Here is a 22,552-nt window from a genome sequence, read left to right as displayed (position 1 = left end):
TCCTAGCAGCTTGTATGCATCTGAACATTGGTGGTGTGAATATACAAATGAATACTAGCAGCTTGTATGCATCTGAACATTGGTGGTGTGAATATACAAATGAATCCTAGCAGCTTGTATGCATCTGAACATTGGTGGTGTGAATATACAAATGAATACTAGCAGCTTGTATGCATCTGAACATTGGAGGTGTGAATATACAAATGCAAATTATTGGGGAATTAGTTGAATAATGATGTGAGAAATATTTTAATAAAGTTTTAATACACTTTTATTTCACATTTGATAACAGAGATTAATAGAGATTAACACTGCAATATGTATATTTACAATGACATGTATATACACTACACTGCACACTAAGGGTCTAGTAACATGTATTGTCACTGCATGCATTGCATACTAAGGGTCAACAAACTCTAGTATTTAGCTTTCACTTGAATGTTACTCTTTACTACAATTGTGAATTAGAGGTCTAAATTCCAATTGTGAATTAGAGGTCTAAATTTCAATTTTTACTTTCATTTGATTGAAATACATACAAATTCCACATCAAATTTCAAAGTTGCCTACACTGAATTTGAAATATTGTATATTTTTGTAATGAACACTTTATTCAAGCACTACAAGATTAGTTGTTCTGATATCATTTGTCAATATATATCTTTACACACAGTGTACACTCTACACATGTCAATTTTGAAGTCTGCAATGCAAGAGTTGTCTTGTTTTGTAACATATTGTGTTTAACATGAAATGATTCATATTCTTATCCAAACTGCCTATAGGTTAAAATAACATGTAATCATATTCAAGAGACAAAAAACATTCATGATTTTCAAAGTTTGTTTTTAAGTTCATCAATTATTATGTTACTGTAGTTTAGACACTATCAATATTTTACAAAAGTTCACGTAAATCACTGCCCCATCATTTACTTCTTCTTTTTCTTCTTGCCACCTTTCTTTCCTCCCTTTTTGCCTTTCTTTCCTTTACCGCCATCTTCTTCATCATCTCCTTGTGCCATCTTGGCACGTTTCTTGCCAAGTGGAGTCTTTGCATACCAACTCTAAAATTTTCAAATGTTAAAAGAAATACAAATTGATGTATAAAATTGACATATTGAAGCTCATGAAATCAATGGGTTTATACATGTAATGCATGAAATAAGCAAAGAACAAAACTACACCACAATGTAGTGACAAGCTGTTCAAATCTTTACAGTACACATCAAGGCAGATTTCTTTTCTGAATAATAAACCATGATGGAGTGGAGTTACCATTGAATAGTTAGAATGGCTGGCATTTACAATGGTAGGTTACAGGTTTGAGTCTTATCGACACTGTATGTCTCTAAATGGCTAAAGTCTTTGGGCAAGATTTTAACCTAGCTTTTGCCTCAGCTAACCAAGCTGTATAATTGGGGATCTGGTAGGACAGAGGTTGCAATGTGAATACTTTAATCCTGTGTGCCTACAGAGGCTGAAATGGATTATATGCTTCCCAAGGAGTTGAAGTATATGTATGTGCTGCTTCAGATGCATGCCAGATGTAATAATTCAAATTATTAAGTTAAGTTTGGGTCATCATGCTTGAATTTTAACTGTTACTCACATTTAGATAGCAACTTACTGCCCTAGTCAGTTACATGCAAACATTATTGTTCAAATCAGTACATGTGGCCATCAGCAAATGAAACATTGTAGTGTGGAGTCACTTATGCACAGTACAAAGTGACCATCAAACTTAAACATTTATCTGAATCTTTATATCCATACAAGTTTGTATTTGATGTATATAATATTACCTTGAATGCTTCTTCTTCTTCCTTGTAAATAGGATCAATTCTTGCCAATGGGGCAACAAACTCTGTGGCTTGCAGTGAACGTTTGGATAACTGTGTAATTCGTCTCTCTGATAACACTTGTTGACTAGCTGTAACCATGTGACCTGGAGTGTAGCCATCAGTTATTTTAGACAGAGAGCTCACATCTAAAGTTGGTGTTAGGAATCCACCATATTTTGTAATTGTTGTACGCCACAACACTGCCAGAAAAATAAATACACATAGATTGGTAAGTTAATAAAGGATCCCAAAACTGGTGTAACGTCCAATAATGTTGTATTCAGTTTACTTCAATGACTCTATATATGTAACAATTTGTTAGCACAATAGCTCAGTCATTAACATATTACAGTAAGTGTATCTTTGTCTTTGAAATATGTATGTACTAGAATATTGCAAAATACAAGTAAATGTACTAAACAACTACTGCAAGATATATATCCGTACTATACAAAGATTGCCAGATATATGTACCGTACAAATATTACCAGATATGTGTACAAAACATAGATTGCCAGATATATGTACATGTACTACACAAATATCACCAGAACTGAGATACTTACAATTTCTTGATGCATAATCAGGTCTTGGAATCAAAATGATTTTCTGAAAACTGCCAGTGATTCCTTTCAATTCACATTCAAATGGACTCCGTGAAGTTCCTACAATTAACACTCTGTCTTCTGGTTTGATGGTTTTTAGCACTTTGGGCAAGTCTTTCTTTAACCTCTTTGGATCAGTCTGAAATAGAATTAATAAGCAAGTCGAATTAAGACTGAGTAAATAGTTTGTACAGATATTCTAATTAGTCAAATCCTATTATACAATCAATAACTATATTGATATTGATATATTTTCAAATTTGTGAGATTGTCAGCTTTTACTGCAGGTAGTAGTAGTGAATAGATTGTATATGTAATGGTCTATCTGTCTATAAGTAGTGAATAGATTGTATATGTAATGGTCTATCTGTCTATAAGCAGTGAAGAGATCTTAATGGTCTATCTGTCTATAAGTAGTGAATAGATTGTATATGTAATGGTCTATCTGTCTATAAGCAGTGAAGAGATCTTAATGGTCTATCTGTCTATAAGCAGTGAATAGATTGTATATGTAATGGTCTATCTGTCTATAAGTAGTGAACAGATTGTATATGTAATGGTCTATCTGTCTATAAATAGTGAATAGATTGTATATGTAATGGTGTATCTGTCTATAAGCAGTGAAGAGATTGTAATGGTCTATCTGTCTATAAGCAGTGAATAGATTGTATATGTAATGGTCTATCTGTCTATAAGTAGTGAACAGATTGTATATGTAATGGTCTATCTGTCTATAAGTAGTGAACAGATTGTATATATAATGGTCTATCTGTCTATAAGAAGTGAACAGATTGTATATGTAATGGTCTATCTGTCTATAAGTAGTGAAGAGATTGTAATGGTCTATCTGTCTATAAGTAGTGAACAGATTGTATATGTAATGGTCTATCTGTCTATAAGCAGTGAAGAGATTGTAATGGTCTATCTGTCTATAAGTAGTGAACAGATTGTATATGTAATGGTCTATCTGTCTATAAGTAGTGAACAGATTGTATATGTAATGGTCTATCTGTCTATAAGTAGTGAACAGATTGTATATATAATGGTCTATCTGTCTATAAGTAGTGAACAGATTGTATATGTAATGGTCTATCTGTCTATAAGTAGTGAACAGATTGTATATGTAATGGTCTATCTGTCTATAAGTAGTGAACAGATTGTATATGTAATGGTCTATCTGTCTATAAGAAGTGAACAGATTGTATATGTAATGGTCTATCTGTCTATAAGTAGTGAACAGATTGTATATGTAATGGTCTATCTGTCTATAAGTAGTGAACAGATTGTATATGTAATGGTCTATCTGTCTATAAGTAGTGAACAGATTGTATATGTAATGGTCTATCTGTCTATAAGTAGTGAACAGATTGTATATGTAATGGTCTATCTGTCTATAAGTAGTGAACAGATTGTATATGTAATGGTCTATCTGTCTATAAGAAGTGAACAGATTGTATATGTAATGGTCTATCTGTCTATAAGTAGTGAACAGATTGTATATGTAATGGTCTATCTGTCTATAAGTAGTGAACAGATTGTATATGTAATGGTCTATCTGTCTATAAGTAGTGAACAGATTGTATATGTAATGGTCTATCTGTCTATAAGTAGTGAACAGATTGTATATGTAATGGTCTATCTGTCTATAAGCAGTGAACAGATTGTATATGTAATGGTCTATCTGTCTATAAGCAGTGAACAGATTGTATATGTAATGGTCTATCTGTCTATAAGCAGTGAACAGATTGTAATGGTCTATCTGTCTATAAGCAGTGAACAGATTGTAATGGTCTATCTGTCTATAAGAAGTGAACAGGTGGTAATGGTCTATCTGTCTATAAGCAGTGAACAGATTGTAATGGTCTATCTGTCTATAATCAGTGAACAGATCGTAATGGTCTATCTGTCTATAAGAAGTGAACAGGTTGTAATGGTCTGTCTGTCTGTCTATAAGCAGTGAAGAGATTCTAATGGTCTATCTGTCTATAAGCAGTGAACAGATTGTAATGGTCTATCTGTCTATAAGCAGTGAACAGATCGTAATGGTCTATTTGTCTATAAGCAGTGAACAGATTGTAATGGTTTATCTGTCTATAAGCAGTGAACAGATTGTAATGGTCTATCTGTCTATAATCAGTGAACAGATCGTAATGGTCTATCTGTCTATAAGAAGTGAACAGGTTGTAATGGTCTGTCTGTCTGTCTATAAGCAGTGAAGAGATTCTAATGGTCTATCTGTCTATAAGCAGTGAACAGATTGTAATGGTCTATCTGTCTATAAGCAGTGAACAGATCGTAATGGTCTATCTGTCTATAAGCAGTGAACAGATTGTAATGGTTTATCTGTCTATAAGCAGTGAACAGATTGTAATGGTCTGTCTGTCTATAAGCATTGAACAGATCGTAATGGTCTATCTGTCTATAAGCAGTGAACAAAGATTGTAATGGTCTATCTATACGCAGTGAACAGATTGTAAAGCAGTGAACAGATTGTAATGGTCTGTCTGTCTATAAGCAGTGAACAGATCGTAATGGTCTATCTGTCTATAAGCAGTGAACAAAGATTGTAATGGTCTATCTATACGCAGTGAACAGATTGTAATGGTCTGTCTGTCTATAAGCAGTGAACAGATCATAATGGTCTATCTGTGACTGTTAAGCAATGAACAGATTGTAATGGTCTATCTATACGCAGTGAACAGATTGTAATGGTCTATCTGTCTATAAGCAGTGAACAAAGATTGTAATGGTCTATCTGTATGCAGTGAACAGATTGTAATGGTCTATCTATCTATAAGCAGTGAACAAAGATTGTAGTGGTTTATCTGTCTATAAGCAGAGAACAGATTGTAATGGTCTGTCTGTCTATAAGCATTGAACAGATCGTAATGGTCTATCTATATGCAGTGAACAGATTGTAATGGTCTATCTATATGCAGTGAACAGATTGTAATGGTCTGTCTGTCTATAAGCATTGAACAGATCGTAATGGTCTATCTATATGCAGTGAACAGATTGTAATGGTCTATCTATATGCAGTGAACAGATTGTAATGGTCTATCTATATGCAGTGAACAGATTGTAATGGTCTATCTATCTATATGCAGTGAACAAAGATTGTAATGGTGTATCTGTCTATAAGCAGTGAACAAAGATTGTAATGGTCTATCTGTCTATAAGCAGTGAACAAAGATTGTAATGGTCTATCTATATGCAGTGAACAGATTGTAATGGTCTATCTATCTATAAGCAGTGAACAAAGATTGTAATGGTCTATCTGTATGCAGTGAACAGATCGTAATGGTCTATCTGTCTATAAGCAGTGAACAAAGATTGTAATGGTCTATCTATATGCAGTGAACATAGACATTTTACCTTGTCTGTCTATATGCAGTGAACAGATTGTAATGGTCTATCTATATGCAGTGAACAGATTGTAATGGTCTATCTGTCTATAAGCAGTGAACAGATTGTAATGGTCTATCTATATGCAGTGAACAGATCGTAATGGTCTATCTGTCTATATGCAGTGAACAAAGATTGTAATGGTCTATCTATATGCAGTGAACAGATTGTAATGGTCTATCTATCTATATGCAGTGAACAGATTGTAATGGTCTATCTATATGCAGTGAACAGATCGTAATGGTCTATCTGTCTATATGCAGTGAACAAAGATTGTAATGGTCTATCTATATGCAGTGAACATAGACATTTTACCTTGTCTGTCTATATGCAGTGAACAAAGATTGTAATGGTCTATCTATATGAAGTGAACAGATTGTAATGGTCTATCTGTCTATAAGCAGTGAACAAAGATTGTAGTGGTCTATCTATATGCAGTGAACAGATTGTAATGGTCTATCTGTCTATAAGCAGTGAACAAAGATTGTAATGGTCTATCTATATGCAGTGAACATAGACATTTTACCTTGTCTGTCTATATGCAGTGAACAGATTGTAATGGTCTATCTATATGCAGTGAACATAGACATTTTACCTTGTCTATCTATATGCAGTGAACATAGACATTTTACCTTGTCTGTCTTTGGTACTTTCTTCAAGAATGTTCTTTCTGCATCACCTATGAATACAACAGATGGCTGGAGTTGCCTAGCAACCTTGAATACCATATGTATCAACATCTGGAGTCCACTTTTGCCAGGAAATTTGCCAGCAATGTTTGTGGCTGTCAGATCAAACAAATTTGCACCAGTCTCTGTACAGATAGCATGGACTAAAGTCCTCTTACCCGTTCCTCTGGGACCAGCCAGTAACATGGATTTGACCATAGGGGCCTTTTCATGAACAGCCTGGGAACCTGTATGAATTGAAACACAAATCGTTTATCAACAACCTTCCCTACCAACAATTCCACACCACTCCAAATTTGGAGGAAACAATCTCTCCAAAGTTGGAGTTTTCTGAACTTATGAATATTAATGACATAATATGAAAGTCACAAACTTGGCTTTAAGGAACGTTCTACTATCAGTACACTTCTGCCTAAGTTCGTAGCTCTAGAGACATATCTTGGACTTTGTTGTAACGTAAACATCTCAATGATGGACAGCGCTATTGATTTTCAGCTTGTTAGATTCAAGAGTTCATCAGATATGAGCAATCAAAATATACTTGTCGTGTGCAGAAAATTCCTTTTTTGTCGCTTGATCATCAAGTAATCACTTTTTTTGTCTCATTTGACAATGCTTTTCTTGACATATTTTTGTTTTTGATATATATATTTTTTGTAAGGTTGCAGTACGTAAAGTAAGTTTTCCATTGATGTATAATACATGAAGATTGGACAATGGGGTAAAATGGGGAATATTTTTTAGTGTCACCATGTGTATACATGGATGACTGCGCACCAAGCATGCGGTTTGATACCTAGATTTCTATGCAGTGTGCCCTTTATGCCAATTTGATGCGCCACTGATGCACACAATTTGCTAGTGATGTACCAAAATTTAATGTTCTCCTACCGCTTACAATGTGGTAAATCATAAGAAACGCCAGTTTTTATCATTTTGACCCCGAACAACAAATTTTCGTTATCATTAGAGGGCACACTGCTTGACTGAATGGAGACATAGTTTATAAGAAATTGGTGACAACAAATAAATAATGATAACTGAACCTGAAGATCAAAGTCAAGGCCAAAGTTCAATGTCTCATGAGATTTAAAAGAAATTGGCAATATGTAAATACTGCAATGTGTCTGTGATAGGCAGGAATTGGCTTGATTTCTATAACTGACCCTGAAGATCAAGGTCAATGGCTAAGGTCTCCACAGATAGCTTGCATCTGATAATATGGGGTAGACACTCGAATGGAGTGACTGTATACTACAGGTTTTGAGCTATGCAGTAAATATTGTTTTTTAGCTACAAATATGGCCACCATGCGGTCAAATTTGTATATATCTAAAATAGCGAAAATGGCGTTTTGGCACAACTGTATTTAGCTGTTGCTATTTGCATGGTCTTGTTGTTAGGCATATTTGCATACATTTTTGGAATCTTTATTTGTCTGCCCTCCCCACTTTTCCTCTTTGCAATATAAACCATTATTTAGCTGTTGCTATGGGAGTGGTTCTGTTGGTAGGCATATTTGCATACTTGTTTTGAATATGTATTCACTTACCTACCCATCTATGTTATCTGTATAATAAATTATGCAACTTTAGAATAACACTGCCAGAAACATCCCCACCACTTTTCAACCCCATTCACCATGGAGTTTCAAGATATGTTTTTGACCAAAAATGACATTTTAGACCTAATTTGCATATCGCTGATGGTATCATCACGTTGTGAATACAGCTTCATCTACACATGCCCAGATGAATGCCATTAAATTCAACCCAATCTACTTGGTAGTTTTGGAATTATTCACTTTTGACCAAAATGACACATTTTTAGACCTAATTTGCATATCACTGATGGGATCATCATGTTGTGAACAATTCTTAATCTAAACACCACTGAGAACGTTCAAATTTCAGATCGACCTGCCAAGTAGTTTTTGAGTTAAGTTTTTTGTCAGACTTACAACCAGACAGATGGACAGACGGACGGACAGCGCCCATTGTAGTAGCCTCCCCCTTTGGGAGGAGGTCAGCGCTAAATATTGATGTCAGAACACTCAATATTGCCACAAACAAACTTTTACTATTGATGCATCTACAAGTTTTCAGTCATTTATTGGCAGAGCAATTTTATAACTTGTCTTGTATGTTCTACTGCAAGATGACCTTTATAACTGACTCTGTAACCTTTACATGTCAACAGGACTTGCCAATCGACTATAAGGATTACTTATTCACTCTTTTCATGTTTTGGTTTCATCAGGGGATAACCACAGCTATGATGTGGAGTGTAGAGATACATTATTTATGATGTGGAGTGTAGAGATACATTACTTATGATGTGGAGTGCAGAGATACATTACTTATGATGTGGAGTGCAGAGATACATTACTTATGATGAGAAGTAAGATACTGAGTGGAGGACTACTTACCTAGCGGAAGGATACCATAGAGGGCGACTAACTGTCTCACATCAGACAAAGAGGGCATAGGCTCAATATTGGCTTGTCTTAGAGTGGTACCTAAATAACTATATTCTCCTCTAAACTCTGCCAGTGGTACTTTAGGGCTTCGAATTAGAATTCCTTCCATCACAAGCTCCTCATACAGTGACTCAATTGTCCTATACAATGAAAAAGTCAATATTAGGCTAGCTTGAATGGTGCATTGTGGGAAATGTAGTATGATTCAATTGGTAAACAAGAATTAATCAGTGTTGTAAACAACTTGTCACATTGCTTAAAACCATAAATAATATAATATTTGTTACCACGACTCCTGCTATAGGGCTCAATGTCTTTCTATTGCAATAGAGTTAGGTATACTTGCAACTACAAATAGTCCCAGAGTCCTTTGCATCTGAGCTTTGTTCAGTTTGTATTACTTGTTGGCTATTGTTTAGATTTGTATAGTATTCCAAGTAAAAATGGTGACAATATTTTAATACCTGTCAGCTGTTAAAAAGTGGTGACTGTGTTTATTCTCCAAGGGGCACAAGCTGAGTTTACATGTACTCAGAATGTAATTTGTTTCTACATATTGAAAGGTACTCATACTATTCTAATTACTGGTGTATATTTAACCACCACTTGCAATTAACTAAACTCAAACCTGGTATTAAGATATAACTTATAAAAGATAATGTAATAATAATAATTAAACAATAATGTAATCTATTATATGTACCAAAAACTGTACAGTGACACTCTACTATGCAACCAACAATTGGAGCAATGCCAGAACACAAAATGTAATGTCATAGAAGGCATGCATTGACACAATCTGATTAAGATCCGATGAAGTGAACTTATTGCGATTTCTCCATTTATCTCTTAAATGTTTGTTCTTTTTTTTTGTTCTGTGAGCGACTGATACCTACATCTGACACAATACCACAGGTGTTCTCAGACCCAATCTCATACTTAGGAGTAGCCAATCAGAATCAATCTTATAATAAACACTCAATATTCCAAATTCAAAGAAAGAGAACCACCAAACAATAATGATAACATTGTTCTCTGTGCTCTGTGCTCTTTTCGAACAGTGTTCTTAAGTATTGTACCCATATGTTACAGCACACTAAGCAGTCTCATTTCTTGAGTAAATTCACTCAGTGCTCTTATTTGGCTCAAGAACACCTATGGTATAGTGTCAGATGTAGGGATCAGGTGCTCCCAGATAAAAAAGAACACATGACAATACACAAAAGAGCTAAATAAAGAAATCATGCCGAGTTCACTATATCGGATTTTTGGCATCAACATGAACATTATACAAGAACGTTTTTTATGGAAGTATTTTTTTCACATAAAATTGACTTGTGCCACTTTACTTTAACTGATAGACTGACACTTTAACTGATAGATTGACACTTTAACTGATAGACTGACACTTTAACTGATAGATTGACACTTTAACTGATAGATTGACACTTTAACTGATAGACTGACACTTTAACTGATAGAATGACACTTTAACTGATAGATTGACACTTTAACTGATAGATTGACACTTTAACTGATAGATTGACACTTTAACTGATAGATTGACACTTAAACTGATAGACTGACACTTTAACTGATAGACTGACACTTTAACTGATAGATTGACACTTTAACTGATAGACTGACACTTTAACTGATAGAATGACACTTTAACTGATAGATTGACACTTTAACTGATAGATTGACACTTTAACTGATAGATTGACACTTTAACTGATAGATTGACACTTTAACTGATAGATTGACACTTTAACTGATAGATTGACACTTTAACTGATAGATTGACACTTTAACTGATAGACTGACACTTTAACTGATAGATTGACACTTTAACTGATAGACTGACACTTTAACTGATAGATTGACACTTTAACTGATAGACTGACACTTTAACTGATAGATTGACACTTTAACTGATAGATTGACACTTTAACTGATAGACTGACACTTTAACTGATAGATTGACACTTTACCTGATAGACTGACACTTTAACTGATAGATTGACACTTTAACTGATAGACTGACACTTTAACTGATAGATTGACACTTTAATTGATAGATTGAATACCTGTCAGCTGTCAAATCTTTCTCCTTCTTTTTCTTCTTGCCCTTGCCACTTTTCTTTCCACTCTTCTTTTTCTTCTTCTTACCACTCTTCTTGCCACTTTTCTTGCCTTTCTTGCCTTTTTTGCCCTTTTTGCCCTTATCACGGTCTACAGCCTAGAAAAGAATACACATCGTTTGATCAGTTTATGGTCTACAGCCTAGAAAAGAATACACATCGTTTGATCAGTTCATGGTCTACAGCCTAGAAAAGAATTCACATCTTTTGATCAGTTCATGGTCTACAGCCTAGAAAAGAATACACAATCTTTTGATCAGTTCAGCAAACAATTGAGCAAAATTTTGGAAAACATGTAAAAATAAATCAAGGGAAACATTTCAATGGATTCAGTGCCATCCTAAAGGACGACTGGCCAACTAATACAATGTAGGCGGGAGTTAATCAATTAAATTATCAATTTTTATGGAAGTCTTCATGTGATTTTTACAAGTGTGAATAGCGGGCTCCACTACATTGTTTATATTTCAATTGATGTTTATTATATATCTAGTCTTTACTCAGCAAAAACCAACTAAGAAAGCAACCCTGACTACAATACATGTACTAACGGTGATACACTTCAATACTTACTAGTTTTAGATTTTTCAATTCTTGTCGCATCAGTTCATCTACCTGTAGTCTGACTTCTGTTTCTACCTCAATACGTTTCTCTTCCTTGATCAGCTCAGAGTCATGTTTCTGACTAAAGTTGTTAGACTCATCACGTTCCTTCCATACAGCTGACAGAAGAAATGAAAAAAATTTGTAAATGTCTCACCAAGTACAACCGGCATGTGAAATTAAGTGAAATGAATTTGAACTTCAACATATGCAAGAGTTAACATTTTATGTCAAAACCTGCTACTAGACCAGGACTAGTTAGAAATGAAATCACCTAGTCCTGACACACTGTCCATACACCCTGAGTGCAATGAAATCACCTAGTCCTGACACACTGTCCATACACCCTGAGTGCAATGAAATCACCTAGTCCTGACACACTGTCCATACATCCTGAGTGCAATGAAATCACCTAGTCCTGACACACTGTCCATACACCCTGAGTGCAATGAAATCACCTAGTCCTGACACACTGTCCATACACCCTGAGTGCAATGAAATCACCTAGTCCTGACACACTGTCCATACACCCTGAGTGCAATGAAATCACCTAGTCCTGACACACTGTCCATACATCCTGAGTGCAATGAAATCACCTAGTCCTGACACACTATCCATACATCCTGAGTGCAATGAAATCACCTAGTCCTGACACACTGTCCATACACCCTGAGTGCAATGAAATCACCTAGTCCTGACTCACTATCCATACACCCTGAGTGCAATGAAATCACCTAGTCCTGACACACTATCCATACACCCTGAGTGCAATGAAATCACCTAGTCCTGACACACTGTCCATACATCCTGAGTGCAATGAAATCACCTAGTCCTGACACACTGTCCATACACCCTGAGTGCAATGAAATCACCTAGTCCTGACACACTATCCATACATCCTGAGTGCAATGAAATCACCTAGTCCTGACACACTATCCATACATCCTGAGTGCAATGAAATCACCTAGTCCTGACACACTGTCCATACACCCTGAGTGCAATGAAATCACCTAGTCCTGACACACTGTCCATACACCCTGAGTGCAATGAAATCACCTAGTCCTGACACACTGTCCATACATCCTGAGTGCAATGAAATCACCTAGTCCTGACACACTGTCCATACACCCTGAGTGCAATGAAATCACCTAGTCCTGACACACTGTCCATACACCCTGAGTGCAATGAAATCACCTAGTCCTGACACACTGTCCATTCATCCTGAGTGCAATGAAATCACCTAGTCCTGACACACTGTCCATACATCCTGAGTGCAATGAAATCACCTAGTCCTGACACACTGTCCATACATCCTGAGTGCAATGAAATCACCTAGTCCTGACACACTGTCCATACACCCTGAGTGCAATGAAATCACCTAGTCCTGACTCACTATCCATACACCCTGAGTGCAATGAAATCACCTAGTCCTGACACACTATCCATACATCCTGAGTGCAATGAAATCACCTAGTCCTGACACACTGTCAATACACCCTGAGTGCAATGAAATCACCTAGTCCTGACACACTGTCAATACACCCTGAGTGCAATGAAATCACCTAGTCCTGACACACTATCCATACATCCTGAGTGCAATGAAATCACCTAGTCCTGACACACTGTCAATACACCCTGAGTGCAATGAAATCACCTAGTCCTGACACACTGTCAATACACCCTGAGTGCAATGAAATCACCTAGTCCTGACACACTATCCATACATCCTGAGTGCAATGAAATCACCTAGTCCTGACACACTGTCCATACACCCTGAGTGCAATGAAATCACCTAGTCCTGACACACTGTCGATACACCCTGAGTGCAATGAAATCACCTAGTCCTGACACACTGTCCATACACCCTGAGTGCAATGAAATCACCTAGTCCTGACACACTGTCCATACACCCTGAGTGCAATGAAATCACCTAGTCCTGACACACTGTCCATACACCCTGAGTGCAATGAAATCACCTAGTCCTGACACACTGTCCATACATCCTGAGTGCAATGAAATCACCTAGTCCTGACTCACTATCCATTCATCCTGAGTGCAATGAAATCACCTAGTCCTGACACACTGTCCATACACCCTGAGTGCAATGAAATCACCTAGTCCTGACACACTGTCCATTCACCCTGAGTGCAATGAAATCACCTAGTCCTGACACACTATCCATACATCCTGAGTGCAATGAAATCACCTAGTCCTGACACACTGTCCATACACCCTGAGTGCAATGAAATCACCTAGTCCTGACTCACTATCCATTCATCCTGAGTGCAATGAAATCACCTAGTCCTGACACACTGTCCATACACCCTGAGTGCAATGAAATCACCTAGTCCTGACACACTGTCCATACATCCTGAGTGCAATGAAATCACCTAGTCCTGACACACTGTCCATACATCCTGAGTGCAATGAAATCACCTAGTCCTGACACACTGTCCATACACCCTGAGTGCAATGAAATCACCTAGTCCTGACACACTGTCCATACACCCTGAGTGCAATGAAATCACCTAGTCCTGACACACTGTCCATACACCCTGAGTGCAATGAAATCACCTAGTCCTGACACACTGTCCATACACCCTGAGTGCAATGAAATCACCTAGTCCTGACTCACTATCCATTCATCCTGAGTGCAATGAAATCACCTAGTCCTGACACACTATCCATACACCCTGAGTGCAATGAAATCACCTAGTCCTGACACACTGTCCATACACCCTGAGTGCAATGAAATCACCTAGTCCTGACACACTATCCATACATCCTGAGTGCAATGAAATCACCTAGTCCTGACACACTGTCCATACATCCTGAGTGCAATGAAATCACCTAGTCCTGACACACTGTCCATACATCCTGAGTGCAATGAAATCACCTAGTCCTGACACACTGTCCATACATCCTGAGTGCAATGAAATCACCTAGTCCTGACACACTGTCCATTCACCCTGAGTGCAATGAAATCACCTAGTCCTGACACACTGTCCATACACCCTGAGTGCAATGAAATCACCTAGTCCTGACACACTGTCCATACACCCTGAGTGCAATGAAATCACCTAGTCCTGACACACTGTCCATACACCCTGAGTGCAATGAAATCACCTAGTCCTGACACACTGTCCATACACCCTGAGTGCAATGAAATCACCTAGTCCTGACACACTGTCCATACACCCTGAGTGCAATGAAATCACCTAGTCCTGACACACTATCCATACACCCTGAGTGCAATGAAATCACCTAGTCCTGACACACTATCCATACATCCTGAGTGCAATGAAATCACCTAGTCCTGACTCACTATCCATACATCCTGAGTGCAATGAAATCACCTAGTCCTGACACACTGTCCATACACCCTGAGTGCAATGAAATCACCTAGTCCTGACACACTTTCCATACACCCTGAGTGCAATGAAATCACCTAGTCCTGACACACTATCCATACATCCTGAGTGCAATGAAATCACCTAGTCCTGACACACTGTCCATTCATCCTGAGTGCAATGAAATCACCTAGTCCTGACACACTGTCCATACACCCTGAGTGCAATGAAATCACCTAGTCCTGACACACTGTCCATACACCCTGAGTGCAATGAAATCACCTAGTCCTGACACACTATCCATACATCCTGAGTGCAATGAAATCACCTAGTCCTGACACACTATCCATACATCCTGAGTGCAATGAAATCACCTAGTCCTGACACACTATCCATACATCCTGAGTGCAATGAAATCACCTAGTCCTGACACACTGTCCATACACCCTGAGTGCAATGAAATCACCTAGTCCTGACACACTGTCAATACATCCTGAGTGCAATGAAATCACCTAGTCCTGACACACTGTCAATACATCCTGAGTGCAATGAAATCACCTAGTCCTGACACACTGTCAATACATCCTGAGTGCAATGAAATCACCTAGTCCTGACACACTGTCAATACACCCTGAGTGCAATGAAATCACCTAGTCCTGACACACTGTCAATACATCCTGAGTGCAATGAAATCACCTAGTCCTGACACACTGTCCATTCATCCTGAGTGCTGGCAATAATACTGGTTATGTATTATCTTGTATTGAAATGTATCATTACATTTATATGTGTACATTCAAAATTTCATTCAATTTCAAAACATTATTGATTGTTATAAGAAAATGTTAATTTCTGCTTAATAGTAATAGAAACAATTACATGTAAGTACAAAGGCACATAAAATGAAGACTTTTACAGACATCTACGGACATCTACAGACATATACATGTATAACAAAAGAAAAAGTATATGTATTAAAAAGAGTAAACACAGTTTTAAAGGAGTATGTAAGGCTATCATGATGATGATAATATACACCAACAATACTTACTTTCAATACACCAGTGTGCAACATAACATAGGGTAGTTGGTCTGACACCAATAATACTTACTTTCATATCCATCTGATGATTCTTTCACCGTTGATAAAAAGTTGGATGGTTGCATTTTGAAACCTTCTTCTTCTTCCTGCAATCAGTAAGATTGATTGTTTGAATTAACATGTACATTTATACTGTCTCAACTGATTTGCTCACTCTAACAAATGTACACAAGCATACTTATAGTCAAACTTTAAAACATTGCATGCCTCCAACCACCTTGATGGACACACAGTGACACACACAGTGACACACACACACACATCACCAAACCGAATACAATTCATTACAAATACATACCTCATCATCTCCTTTGCCTTTGCCTTTTTTCCCCTTCTTGCCCTTTTTGTCCTTTTTATCTTTTTTCTTCTTGTCTTTTTTATCCTTGCCTTTCTTCCCCTTCTTCTTACCCTTTTCATCTTCCTTGCCAGCAAGTTCAGCTTCTACCTGCAACCACAAAATTGATTGTATTTGTATTGAATTACTCTGTACAAATATAATACATATACAATGTATTGCTATTCAATCTATTCCGGTGAAATGTCGACTAAAACTTCACAACAATGAATTCACAATTTAAGATCCTGTGCAAAAGACGATACATCACTAGAAAGCTAGAAACTAAAATCTAAACTCCAGTGTTAAAGAATCCCAGACAGTAATGGATTGAGCAATGTAACCAAGTGGTGAACTATGACCTCTCACCTCTGCTGGGTCTTTCTCCTTAAAAATGGCTGCTGAGCCTCCCTCATCTTCTTTTGGGAACTCAGGAAATTTACCAGTTGCATCACTGTAGAATGTAACAAAATAAAATACATAGCAATTTAAGTTGTATCACTGTAGAATGCAACAACATGAGAACAAGTCAGCAAGGTCAAATTTTTGACCACAAATATGGCCGCCATTCAGTCAAGTTCAGTTGCATTTGTCCCAAAACAAAGTGACATGCAATATGTCCCATATGATATGTCACCTGTATGCCAGATTTGATTGCAATTGGATTTTACATGTCTGACAAATATCATCTTACACATTTTACATGTCTGAGAAATATCATCTTACACATTTTACATGTCTGACAAATAACATCTTACAGATTTTACATGTCTGACAAATATCATCTTACAGATTTTACATGTCTGACAAATAACATCTTACACATTTTACATGTCTGACAAATATCATCTTACACATTTTACATGTCTGACAAATAACATCTTACAGATTTTACATGTCTGACAAATAACATCTTACACATTTTACATGTCTGACAAATAACATCTTACACATTTTACATGTCTGACAAATATCATCTTACAGATTTTACATGTCTGACAAATAACATCTTACACATTTTACATGTCTGACAAATAACATCTTACACATTTTACATGTCTGACAAATAACATCTTACAGATTTTACATGTCTGACAAATAACATCTTACACATTTTACATGTCTGACAAATATCATCTTACAGATTTTACATGTCTGACAAATATCATCTTACAGATTTTACATGTCTGACAAATAACATCTTACAGATTTTACATGTCTGACAAATATCATCTTACAGATTTTACATGTCTGACAAATATCATCTTACAGATAAACACAAAGACAGGTAGACGCATGGACAGACAGAGCACAATTGTAATACCCCTTTAAAGGACTATTTAAGAACTTACCGACATTCAATAAACCACTGTCTGATTTGGTCTTGCATAGTTTCTTTCATATCAGGACCTTCCACTTCACGGATTTTGTTTTTGATGGTGTCTAGTGCCTGCTGATATTCTCTCTCATGCTCCTCTTGTGTAACTCTTCTAAATTCTTCTACTTTCTCAGCTTGGTATTGAGGGGTATTCTTTACACTAGTAGGTAGTGGTGGTGGTATCTACTCATCCATCAAATCAAATGTAGGCAATCATCAATATTTTAGGTTGTTATAATAACCTGGCTTGCTTGATATTTGTTATTGTCAAACCTACGATTTGCAATGTCTTTATTTTGTGTGTTTAAGAGATTTTTTATTGCAGTCAAAAACAAACAAACCCAAATGACATCACTGAATACATCTGGCTGGAAAATGTTAGATTTGTGTCTCTATTTTACTAAATGAATATCTACTATGTAGTATGTAGTATAGTATTTAGCTCTGTTTTTCTTATTCACATTTTGAGTTACATGTATTAAACTTAATATTTTCACCTATTTTCCACCAATTCTTGCAAAGAATTTTCACATATTCCAATTCTTGCAAAGCTGGGTAGTCAACATTTTCAAAAAATGAATGACAATCACTTAGTGTTATTCTAAATAGTTTTATATGCTAATTTCAGTTGATTCAGCAGAAATATACAGGTATTAAATGAAATAAGAAACACTAACACTCACCATTCCAATAAACATCATTTCTTCCTCTCTTTCTCTTCTTGTCCTTTTACGAATAGCATAGCCTTTCCAGATCTGAATCATCAAAATATAAATTCACATTATGCATATTTTAAAAAATACACTTAACAATTTCGGATTGCATTGACAATAGCCCCATCTACATGTAGGTCGTGCTACCTGAGACAGTCCCAAGTCCTACCTGAGGTAGGATATATTTGTGTCTACACGTAGGAAGGTTAAAAAACTTATGGCATAGATGTCACGCATTCCCTCCTGACTCTACATAGGACGAAGTCAGGAGGGTTTCAGGAAACTTCTCAAAGGTATCCTAAGTCAGAACAGTTTCAGGACAGGTTCAGGACACGTTTGTGTCTACACACGGGCTTCAAACTATCCTGATTCCTACCTCAGGTAGGACTTTTAGTGCAGTGTAGATGGGGCTAATGTATGTCTCATCAAGTTTAAAGTGGATTCCATTATCATTGGGTCAGTGCAGTAAGGTCATATCTGCCTATACAATTACATAGCAGATACAATACTGATTAAATGATACTGATGCGATGTTATCCTTTTCTCTCTCTCTTTCTTTTTAAGTATACCTGTAGAACCTTATTTTTTTGTTCTAATACCCAACAAGACAGTAGTATTATGCAGGTCAATTTGCTGGTGACTTAAAAAATGAATTTTTATGTTTATACTAGTATTACACTGTCTCAAATTGTTAAACACAGAGCTTGTAGAACAAAGCAAGCACATGGATATTTGGGGTTTTTGTTACTTACTTGGGACTAGCAGACACAAAATACACAAAATATGGGTTATCGGTAAAAGGTATGCCCTGATCAAGGATTTGGGCCACAACTGGTAACTAGACTTTGAATCAACAATAATGTTTACCAAGTCAGTGAATAAATCATGTATCCACTTTATTATTGTAGACCATTATTTTGTTAAGTGTTGGCATAATAAAGATGTTGTTATTTTGGACTCAGTATGTTATATACCACCTATGAAGAGGAGATTGTATTTCATTTTATTTAGTAAGTGACCTACAGTATTGAACCAGCAATGGCCCAGAAATGAGATTAAATAATTATGCTACCCAAAGATTGTATCAGAAAAATTCTGTACGGTGTTGGCCTGCAAAGTCACAGTAGCCTGCAACTTGGCCCACAACATGCAAATTGATCTGCATATCAACAACAATCGCAAATTGACCTGCAAATTAGCCAGCAACTCATAAAATAGTTACACTCACTTTTTGCTGCACTGTTATGCTAATACAAATGTATATGAAAACATAGTTATAATGTGCAAGTATAGATGATCTGGTTTCATTACCAGTGTATTACATTTGTTTGATTATAACAGTTACATATAGAAATGCCAAAGTTATTGACATGATGTTGATGAAAAGATCTAACAAGTTGAATATTTGAATATATATTTTATATACACACTTTCTGTATTCTAACAGCAGCTACATCAGGATCTAGAGTTGGGGCTCCTCTATTGGCCGCCAATCTTTCCCGTTCCTCTTGGATTCGAATTTCTCTCATGAATTTTGCTCTTAGTCTACCCTGTCTTGCTCTTTCATGGACTTGGATCAGTCTGATGGCATCTTCTATAGACATGGTCACTTCTTCCTTCTTTTCTTCCTGTGGACCCATCTTGGCCAAGATCTGACCAAGAAGTTTTTCACGGTCTTGCAAGACTTTATACTTTTCATGAATGAAGTATTTGGGGATGGGAATTTCAATGTCATTCTGTAAAGGAGGAATAAACACAGGCAAATCAGAAGGTGAGTTCAATGCACATAGCTGCTTGCCTAGTACCAGTTCAAATGGTAAGACAATGTTTTGTGTACAGGTATTGAGATTGTCATTGGAAGTGTATCATACAATGTTGAAATCATCATCATTATCATCATCTGTGACCATCACCTCACCATCATCAAATCACCTTTGTTGTCATCGCCACTGTCATCATCACTTTTCTCCTCCCCCTCCCCCTCCTCCTCCTCCTCATCATCATTATCATCATCATCATCATTATCATCATCATCATCATCATTATCATCATCATCATCATCATCATCATCATCATCATCATCATCATCATCATCATCTGATTCATTATAATTGTTGCTGTTGCCATCTCATCATCATCATGAATGGGGCCATTGTAATTATCATCATTATCAATTTATCATCAGAAGAATTAACAACAATCACAGATATTAAACAGATGGCACAATAATCCAAACTGTTAACAACTGATGGACTAATTATAAAACATATTACCTGGCAATGAGGGCGCTAGTAGATATATATTACCCCAAGGGATGTTCATATATAGCAACTATTACCCTAAGACTGAAAGCTGAGGAAAATAATTGCTACATAACTGTGTGAGGGAAATATAATGTCTACAAGAAGTGCCCAAACATGGCAAGACAGTAAGTGCTTTATAGAAATCAAGGGTACTGATACTCAACAGGTCAAAGATCATTACACAGACTTACTGGAGTCAATTTTAAATCGGACAAAATATCATCAAAATAATGAAACTCTGAAAACTCCAACAGAACCATTTCATTCTTCAATTCCAAAACCCTTCCCATCACCCCATCCAAAACATGCCGAAGAATTCGCCTCTTCTGTGGATGTACAATTTGATCATAACACTGTTCAAGCTTGTGGAATATTTGGAGGTATTTGATGTAGACGGTGGCATAGTTTTGGAATGCGGTTAAACGGTCTTTTTCAGGTTTGGTTGGTTCAGCGGGGAGCTCCTGTACTAGCAGATCATGTAACCCAGTCTGAGCTTCTCCCCACTGGAAATTGTAAGTACTGAAAAAGATAGAAAATAGAAGCTTTAAGTTTATTGTTGTGTAATAATGATACATTTGTATATATATGACTTTTTTGTATATTTTAATTTTTTTTTTAAATTACGATGTGCAGAATCAAAGCAATGTACATGTATTTTCACATTTTTTGCTGGTGTCTCTGTATGGATTGGAGGTATCATCGATAGTGACACTTTCAGCCTCTGTACAGACATAAAGTTGTTGTGGGTATGATAATGATATCTCATTTCGGGTTCAAATCATTGATAAGATTAAGAATGAATGTACTACAGTGATACTAGTTAGTATTAAATTTTGTTATTCATTTTAGAAGGTTGACGTGATATGGTTGAACAACATGATGTATCTTACAAGTTACAGTCTGGATCTATTATAATAGATCAATGACTAGACGAAATGTGTCTGAGCATAGACACATGGGCCTGAGCCCGCGGCGCCGTAAGCCCGGGTACGTTTATACAATACAATCACATTCCGATTTATGACAGTTTGCAGAGTTTTAGCTCTAGAACTAGAGATCCAATTTGTATCACAATCAGAACATTACACAAGTTCACTTGGACATAGAAAGGTAACTGATAGTGTGTATGTGAAATGAAAGACCATTATATTTGTTATTAAAAAAAAAAGAGATGGAAGTTGGAACGTTCGAACTTTGACGTTGTTTTGTTCACTGATTAATAGCTACTACTTACTAGTACTACATAAACAAAACGATTTTCAGTACTTTCTTCCTGAAAACACACGTAAAATATACAACACTTACCCGTGGGACATGGTGAAACGTATAAATGATAAAGAATCAACTAAAGAAAGGTGAGCACAAAACTAGGACAAATATCAGGAACACATGATAAACATCATCTGTACGCGATCATATCCAAACATCCAACATGGCGGCTGTATGTAAGGCCGTTGCCATGGCACTGATTGTTTACATCGTATCCGCGAAGTAAGGTCAAAGGTAATGGGTTTTTCAATATTTTATGATATTCAGCGATATGCTTGGTGTAAAATCAATCAAACGTATTATTAAAAAATTACTGAAATCATTTAGAGAGA

At 36.5% G+C, this 22,552-nt stretch overlaps 1 protein-coding gene across 1 annotated transcript; it reads right to left on the bottom strand.

The window, feature by feature from the left end:
- Positions 1–280: 280 nt before the first annotated feature.
- On the bottom strand, positions 281–22,391 carry LOC144437623 (dynein regulatory complex protein 11-like). The gene is made up of 15 exons (XM_078126607.1): positions 22,257–22,391; positions 21,143–21,470; positions 20,079–20,384; positions 18,619–18,690; positions 17,910–18,118; positions 16,927–17,011; positions 16,522–16,668; positions 16,234–16,309; positions 11,742–11,890; positions 11,115–11,266; positions 8,974–9,164; positions 6,489–6,772; positions 2,413–2,590; positions 1,808–2,046; positions 281–1,069 (listed from the first exon to the last, which is right to left on the bottom strand). The coding sequence occupies exons 1-15, from the start codon at positions 22,265–22,267 to the stop codon at positions 935–937; spliced, it is 2,562 nt and encodes an 853-aa protein (XP_077982733.1). The 5' UTR covers positions 22,268–22,391; the 3' UTR covers positions 281–934.
- Between the last annotated feature and the right edge of the window lie 161 nt (positions 22,392–22,552).

Source organism: Glandiceps talaboti, chromosome 1 (genome assembly GCF_964340395.1).
Source record: "Glandiceps talaboti chromosome 1, keGlaTala1.1, whole genome shotgun sequence".
NCBI lineage: Eukaryota > Metazoa > Hemichordata > Enteropneusta > Spengelidae > Glandiceps > Glandiceps talaboti.
Note: the sequence above shows the minus strand (reverse complement) of the source record. Positions and strands in the feature narration are given on the sequence as shown.